The sequence below is a fragment of the Belonocnema kinseyi genome, chromosome 5 (assembly GCF_010883055.1).
Source record: "Belonocnema kinseyi isolate 2016_QV_RU_SX_M_011 chromosome 5, B_treatae_v1, whole genome shotgun sequence".
Classification (NCBI taxonomy): Eukaryota; Metazoa; Arthropoda; class Insecta; order Hymenoptera; family Cynipidae; genus Belonocnema; species Belonocnema kinseyi.
In genome coordinates, this window is record NC_046661.1 from 147,288,330 (window position 1) to 147,297,148 (window position 8,819).

General features: G+C 22.5%; 2 protein-coding genes across 2 annotated transcripts in view; one reads left to right on the top strand and one right to left on the bottom strand.

The window, feature by feature from the left end:
* Window positions 1-5,805, top strand: part of LOC117173439 (signal recognition particle 14 kDa protein) — a 13,439-nt gene extending 7,634 nt beyond the window's left edge. The window contains exon 4 of the mRNA XM_033362007.1: window positions 5,541-5,805. Coding sequence (XP_033217898.1) covers window positions 5,541-5,657 — 117 coding nt within the window. The 3' untranslated portion in view covers window positions 5,658-5,805. The remainder of the gene's footprint in view (window positions 1-5,540) is intronic.
* A 34-nt stretch (window positions 5,806-5,839) lies between these two features.
* The window catches only part of LOC117173438 (luciferin 4-monooxygenase-like), an 11,631-nt gene continuing 8,651 nt past the window's right edge, over window positions 5,840-8,819 (bottom strand). Inside the window, exons 7-8 of the mRNA XM_033362006.1 lie at window positions 7,666-7,898; window positions 5,840-6,068 (exon numbers count right to left, since the gene is read on the bottom strand). Coding sequence (XP_033217897.1) covers window positions 5,907-6,068; window positions 7,666-7,898 — 395 coding nt within the window. The 3' untranslated portion in view covers window positions 5,840-5,906. The remainder of the gene's footprint in view (window positions 6,069-7,665; window positions 7,899-8,819) is intronic.

Sequence of the window (8,819 nt, forward strand, 5' to 3'; positions counted from 1 at the left end):
CATCTTTTATTATTAAACTTTGTACTTTAACGTACTTTTCTTTCGGCTCTTGCATTTCTTAAAGTTTGAGACCGATATTTTATGTATAAAAAAAGTTCGAACTTTCGAAAAATGTTGAGGTTCAGAAAAAAGATGAAATAATTTTCAGTGAAGTTCCTAACAAAATGCAGTACCTAAACGTACTTTATTGTACCCTAATAAATCTTCCAAAGTTTCGGCTCGATATTTTATTTACAAAAAAAGTTCTTAGGTTCAAAAAAACATTCAGTGAACGGAAAAAGTGAGGTCGGTAATATAGGTATTTAGCTGTGTCACATGCCCTTAAGGAATTTCTATAGCTATGGCGGAATTTTAAAAAATTGGAGTTTTTTTTTAGAGATTGCAGACAATTTCAACCAATTTTAAGGGCCTAATACATTTCAGTGGATTTGAACGATTTCATTATTTTTGAAGAACTTTTGAAAGATATTACAAATTTCAAAATGTTTTACGGAATTGACTGCATTTTTGTAAGATGGATTTCAAACGATTTTAAAGAGCGTATATTGTTTTTAATTAGAAGGAATTTGTGATTTCAAAATCCCTACGGAATATGAAAGTATTTCTTAGGATTTCAGAAAATTTTAAAGAATTTTCAACATTTATCGAGGATATTAATTTCAAGGGATTTGAGGAGAACTTCAGGGAATAAATTAAATCAAATTTCATAAGATTTATAGAATTTCAAAAGAACTGAACAGATTTCAGAAGTTAATAAATTGTTACAACGGATTCCAAAGCTTTTAGAGTATTTTAGGATTCGAGTGGATTTTACGCAATTTTATGGACGATCCATTTAATATTTTAAAAATTGCATGCCACTATCTTACTATTTAAAAAAAGTGTATACTGCTATTGACACTATTTTGAATAATAAGTAGATTTGATAAGAATAAATTCAATCCTTTCTTCAACCGTCAATGTATATATGAGTAAAAATATATCAAAGTATTATAAAATCAACAAAAAAAGATCTATTATTAATTTCTGTAAATCTTGATAGAGGCTTCTAAGCAAAATTAAAAAAAAAATAATTCAGGTTAAAATTGTTAATATAAAAAAACAATTTTTATTTAATGCTAATGATCAAGGTCAAATTTTATTCTTCGAAGGACTCTCTAAATTTATATTTAGGTTGATTTTATTTTTAAAAAATTAATTCAGAAATCATGCAGAATTTTAGAGAATCCTTCAAAGAATAAAATGAGGCCTTCATCATTAGGATTAAATAAAAATTGTAACTTTTCCCTTAAGAGAAAGGGAAAACTAAACCTTTAAATGACTATTGTTAAATAAACAATTTTGAAGTGAATTACCTTTTTCTGAAGTGTGTTTCGAAGCCTCGATCAATATTTATAGAAATTATTAATAGATATTTTTTTGTCGATTTTATCAATCATTTTAAAGATAGGCAATGATGAACAATGTTCCTCGGTGTCCAAAAACATGATAAAGATTTTGGTTTTTCCATTAATTAAGATGTAGTTTCTCAAAAATAGCCTCTTCAATTTTTAGGAAGATTTAAAGGGATACATTTGTTGTATATTTTAATTTAATTTGGTGACATTTATCAGTATTATTTTTAAAAATTGAACCTTAATTATTGACAAACGTTTCAAACCAAAAACTGAATATTCTTGATTTTTTACAAGAAAATAGGCACAGGATTTTTATTTCTTGCACTTTTTTTTAAAACGAATTTGTTTCTAATTACATATAAGAAACGATCGTTATTTATATATTATTTATTTAGATTATATGAAGAAGGAACGCAGTGATAGACGAAACGTCAGAATATTAATGAACAAACTTTCCAGTTTTTTCGTTTTTATTCTTTTAATTTAATGACAGTCATCACAGAGTGTCAACTATTCACCTTTTGTCACTTATTTTCAATTTTGTCACCTTTTGTCACCTATTTTCAATTGAAAAAGTAAAATTTTATTCAAAATTACAACTTGCATACCAAATACAGTTTTTATTACACTTTCCTAATCGATAAATCTTGAACCAAATAATCGAATTTTCAAACGAAGGAGATTAATATTGAACCAGAAAGAGTTGCATTTTTAAACATAGTTTTTAATTTTTAATTTGAAAAGATGAATATTTTACATGCCAGTTTAATTTTCTAAGAAATGAGAATTTTTACACCAAAAGGATGGATTTTATATCCGCAAATACAAGTGTTCAATAAATCAGTTGAAATTTGGATTAAAAAAGATTACTTTTTAAGAAAATAGTTGAATTCCCAACCAAATAATAAAATTTTTAACCACCAGATGAATTTTTAGCCAAAAAGTGATTTTTTGTAGCAAATAGTTGAATTTTCCACCCAAAAAGACGATTTTTTAAGTAAAAGAGTTTCGAATCTAAAAAGGAGGAATTTTCGAAAAAATATGTCTTTTTAACAAAATAGTTGAATTCAAATTAATTCTGGAACAGAAATGTGATACTTTTTTGTTTGTTTTTGATCAAAAGAACTAACTTTGACTGAAAAAAGATAAATTTTGCGCCAAATAATAGATTTTTCGAACCAAGAGATTAACTTAAAAAAAGTGACTTTTTTAGAAACTAGTTGAATTTTCAATAAAGTATAATATTAGACTTCGATAAAAATTATTAACTCTCAAACATAAAAGGTGAATTTGTAACAGCTAAAAAAAAAAGATTTTTCCACCAAAAGATAAATTTTCAACCAAAAAATATTAATTTTCTACAAAAGTATACATTTTTTAGCAACAATGTTGACTTTTTCAAAAAAATCGTATAAATTTTCACAAAAAGTATGTTTTTTAAGTAAAAGAGATTATTTCTTGAACAAAAATACAATAATATACTTTTCAAATAAAAGGAATTAATTTTAAATCAAAAAAGATAAATTTTCAACAAAAAAATATGAATTTTTTAAAAAAGTATAAATTTTCGACCAAAAACGATGAATTTTTCAAAGCAATCGTGAAATTTTCACAAAAAATATGCTTTTTAATTCAAAGAGGTTATTTTTTAAACAAAAATACAATAATAGACTTTTTAAATAAAGAGAATTAAATTTCAACCAAAAAAGATGAATTTCCTACGAAACTTGGTTGAAAATTAATCTTTTTGGTTGAAACTTTAATTATCCTAGTTAAAGATTCATAATTTTAGTTCATAATTAATTTTGATTTAATTTAAAATTTAAATATTTCAGTTTAAGTTCCATCATTTTATTTGGAAATTTATCAATTTGATTGAAAATTAATTTTTTTAACTGAAATATGAATTATTCTATTTTTGTTTGAAAATTGATCTTTTTGTCGAACATTAAAATATTTCATTAAATATTCATGTATTTTGTTGAAAAATCATTCTTTTTTATAGAAACTTCATTTTCTTGTTTTAAAATTCATCTGTTTTGTTCAAAATTTATGTCAACCAGTAAAAAATTCATCATTTCAGTTAAAAAATAATCTTTTTGTTTGAAAATATAACTACTTTGTTAACAATTGAACTATTTTGTCACAAATTTATTTATTCCAGTTGAAGATTCATAATTTCAGTTAAAATTTCGCCAGTTTGGTTCAAAAATTTATCTTTTTTTTTTTTGTTGAAGATTCATGTCTTTTGTTGAACAATCATCCTTTTCGGTAGAAAATTAATTTTCTAGTTTGAAAATTAATATTTTTGATGCAACATTTAAGAAATCCAGTAAAATATTCATAATTTTTGTTGAAAATTCAACTTTTTTTTTGAAAATAAAATTACGTGTTTTTAAGTTAAACTATTTTGTTAAAAATTCATCCATTTTAGTTGAAGATTTATTACTTTGTTTGACAATTTATCACTTTCGTTGAAAATTTATTGTTTTTTTGTGGCAAATTATTTTTCTTAACTGAAAATTGTACTGTTTCATTTTTGGTTAAAAACTAATAGTTTCTAGTTTAAAATTCAAATATTTGGTTGAAAATTGATCTTTTTTAGTTGAAAATTCAACTATGTATTTGGTTGAGAATTCATGTATTTTAAATTTTTCCCCCAAAAGATAAATTTTCAACCAAAAAATATTAATTTTCTACAAAAGTATAAATTTTTGAGCAAAAACGATGACTTTTTCAAAAAAATCGTTGAATTTTCACAAAAAGTATGATTTTTCAGTAAAGCAGATTATTTCTTAAACAAAAATACAATAATAGACTTTTTAAATAAAAAGAATTAATTTTCAACCAGAAAAGATAAATTTTCTACCAAACAATATAAATATTCGACCAAAAACGATTCCTTTTTAACAAAAGACTTTAATTTTTAACAAAATAATTAAATCTTCAACTAAATAGTAGAATTTTTAACCAAAAGTAAAATTTTGAAACAAAAAAATGGTTTATTAAAAATTCCACTGCTTGGTTGAAAGTTGAAAGAATTTATTCAAATTCCATTTTTTTGTTGTTGTTAAAGATTTATAATTTAAGTTGTAAGTTCGTTTTTTGGTTAAAAAATTGAATTAAAAATTCTTTTTTGTAAAAATGTTTCTTTTTTAACTAAATATAAATATAAATATAAATAAATATTTTTTTTTAAAAAGTCAACTAATTAATTGTAAATAATTTTTTTTTTGGTTATTTCATGTTCTCGTTTTCAAAATTAAATTGTTTTATAGAGAATTAGGCTTTTTGGCTTGAAAATTCAATTAATTGATATAAAATTAAACTGTTTTTTGTTTTTAATAAAAATTTTGTTGTCAACAATAAAATTTTCTGATAAACATGAATTTTTTTTGTTGAAAATCTAACAATTTGGTTAACATTATTTTTCATTCTTGACTGAAAAATTTTTCTTGGTAGAAACTTCATCTCTTTTTGAGTTTTTGGTTAAAAATGCAACTTCTTAGTTGAAGATTTATCTATTTTGGTTGAGGATTATACTATTTTATTGAAAATTAAAAAAATGTTGTATAAAATTCAACTATTTGGTACAAAATTCAACTTTTTTGTAGAAAATTTGTTTTCATTGCTGTTTTTTTAATTGAAAATTAATTTTTCTTGATAGAAATTCATTTGCTTAATTTTTTGGTTAAAAATTGAACTATTATGGTTTAAAAATGCAGATTATTTATCTTTTTTGCTTGAAAATTTAACAATTTGGTAACGGATTTAACTAAGTGATAAAAAATTGAATATACTTGTAAAAAAATAGTTTTTTTAAACTGAAAATTAGGTCTCAGTGGAAATGTAAATACTCAATTTTTCAGGGTGGCTGTTTTAATCGAAGGAAAAATTCTCCGATCATCTGCCGGTTTACAACAAATTACAGCGTGTTTGTTTGTCTTATTTAACATTTTTTTATCACCTATTTGCCACCTATTTTAGAAAAAATCTGCCGTAAGACCTACAAAAAATTCTTACTCATACTATTTTGAATTTCTTAAAAGAGTTCGAGGTCTCTTTTTCGATAAATAAAATTCTGAATATAAAAAAATTATAATTAATAAAGCCTAAATTCCGCATCTTTCACTATAATTTTAGATTCATTCCAAGGATGTAAACAAATTCCAGCAGGCGTACTGGAATCTTCTCAAAACGAATATAAATGGACTGAAGAAATTGAAGAAAGTCAAATCTGCAAAACCGAAAGCTCACTGAGGTTTTTGTATTTAACACCTTCTAATGTTGATAAGTACCACACGCCGATTATTATTTTTTTTATACTATATCGTATTGTATACTATTTACTCGTTTGCAATGGAGAGTCGATTTAAGGAATATAGGTAATAAAACACGGTTTAACGAATGATTAGTTTACAAAATTATTCAGTAAAAAATTATTTTCAATCGTTACTTATTTTATTTTGCTGTTTTTACATTTTTAGGTAGTTAAATAATATATAAATTTTATTGATCATTGAATTTTATGGATTCGCTCATTTTTTTGAGAATGTCAAGCTTCACTTTTCCGTTGTAAGTAAGCGGCATTGAGTTCAGAATTTTAACAGTTATTTCAACTTTTTTCATCATGAGGCATTTCAACATTTCTGTTAATTCTTCATCTGTTACCTGAAAATTAAATAAGAAATCCGTTTAATTCTGTTAGTTTTGGTTTCTTTATGATATTCAGAAAAGTTGAAAAGTTTTTTGAATATCAATTGACTTAGTTAAATGATCCAAAAATGTTCATTTCCTTTCATAACTACTGGCTTTTAAACTTTTCTTTTATTTGGAAAAAGTTAAAAAAGGTTTTTTGCTAAAATCAATATTATTATAAATATTTTATTAATTAATTACTTCAAATTTAGTAGTTACATTATCTAAATATAAACAATAATTTATTTTAATATCAGCAATAATTCAAACAATAAAAACTGATTTCATTTAATAATGAGACGACTTAAAATTCCCGAATAATAAGATTCCCACAGGAAAATTGTCTGATTATAAAATTCCCAAATTTTCTAGCTCGGGTATTTTAAAATTCCACAATTTTTTGTGGAGAATTTTATTATTCGGGATTTTTCATTCGTTTTTTAATAATCGCAAAGAAATTTTTAATTTGTACAAATTTTATTATAAATAAAAATAATCCCAGAAACAGCCATTAAACTTTTTATACAAAATTAATTTCGTTTATGCTAATTATTTACACAAATTTATATAAAAGAATCCTAATTATTTGGTTAAATGTAGAAAAATAATGCATTTTTATTTAAATTGATAATGCACGATAAAATATACTTGAAATAAAATATTAATGTTTTCTTTTTTTTTAATAAAAAATCAATTATTTTTTTAAATGGATAATGAGTCAGATAAATATGTTATTTGTTTACAAGAATTTTTAAATGAGTTACAATAAATTTCAATTGATTAAAAACATATTTTAATTTAATAATTTGTTAACAGAATTTGATTGCAAATTGAAGTAAATCATTAATTTAATTAAATTGATATTAAAATATGTAAAAATTATATAATTCGTAACAAAGTAATAATGCTGGAAAGTGTTATTATAAATTTTTCTGAATGTTTAATAATTTTTAGTACTGTGAAAGAAATTTATATAATTATTAATAAATAATTTTTCCCCCCTTTATGTATTTGGGTTAATTAGTTATTTTAAATAAAAATAACATTTTCTAAATTAATTGTGTTAAATTTGAATTTAATATTTTGGAATTATTAAGAATTAAAATTTATAAATAATAAGTTATTCATAATTAATAATATCTCATTTTTTAAGTGAATTTGATTCATGGCATAATTGTTTATTAAATATTTTCATAAATATCTGATTAAATATATATTTTTTATTTTAGGGATAAACTTTAATATTCATAATGGAAAATAAATTTGATTCAAAATATAATTTAATATATAATTTAAAAATTCAATTTTTTTAAAGTAATTAATAGTTTATAATTATAACTGACATCATTCAAAATTTAATTAATATTATTAAAAATACATTCAAAAACCTAAAGAATTAAGAGAATAAAAAATTAGTTTCATTAAAGTAAACGAATGTTTTGTGTACTTTTGAGTTAAAAATTAAAAACTTTTGTCGATTTGTATAACATATTATATATTTTTAATTAAAAAATTTAAAGTCGTTTTAAATGGAAACTATTTAATCTTGAAATAGAAAATATTGGATTACCTTTGAGGCAGGAATAAGAGTTACAAACACAAAAATGCTTGGATTTGTTGAATCTTCCGGGATGAAAATTGAAGAAACCTCAACAACATCGCTATTAAGAAATAAAATTCTTTCAACTTCCCAATGAGTTAAATTTGTTTCATCAGAAATTGATGAGAGACTGCTTATCCTTCCAAGAATGTAGCCATTTCCATTTTCGTCGAAGTAACCAAAATCGCCCGAATGATACCAACCTAAATCAAATAAAATTTTAGAACAAGAAACAATGAAAAATTATAAAAGTGTCCAATTAGAAACCATATAGTTTCCATCATTTGTAGAATAATTAAAATTTAAAGGTTCGCAATATTGCTCGTAATGTTTAAAATTCTGCAATTTTGAACGGTGAAAATGACAGTTATTTTCTTTCATTGAAATATCACTTTTAGTAAAAAAATCTATTCAGTTGTTTTGAATATCACTTGACACTACAGGATTTTAATTAAAAAATTTAGTTTTGCATGCGCAATTTTAAAACAGTTTAATCTTTGAGGCCTTGAAACTAAAGTTTTTCTTAAATTAATTTTTAGATTAATTTTTGGGGGTTTTGATTTTTAAATTTTATAATATTGTAGTTTGGAATTTAAATATTCAAACTGTCAGGACAGCTTTAAATTTTACAATTTCAACAATTGGAATCACATATTAGGATGTTGTTTTGTTTTCTTTTCTTTTTTAATTTTTAATGTAATATCTTAAATTGTTCGATTTTTAGTTGAAGAATCAAATAAATTATTTAAAAATTTTTAATATTTCATTGGAAAATTTTAAGAATCAATAATAATTTTAAAGGAAGCATTAAAAAATAAATGATTTGCAAAAAAATAATTTTAATTTCGGCAATTTTAAATGCTTACAAATTTAGATTTCTGAATTTTCGTGTTAAGCACTAATTTTTAATTTGTCCCTCATGTAGGTTTTAATTTTGCAATTAAAATTGAATTGTTTGAATTTTGGAAAGTATAATTAGCAATTTAAAAATTCTTAATTATTAAGCGATTTCAATTTACTTTAAATAATTGAAATCTTAATGGGTTTAAGTATAAAAGAGTTTCAATATCAAAAATTTTGGTGACTAAATTTGTTTTGAAAGTTTTGAAAATTTTCTATTGAAA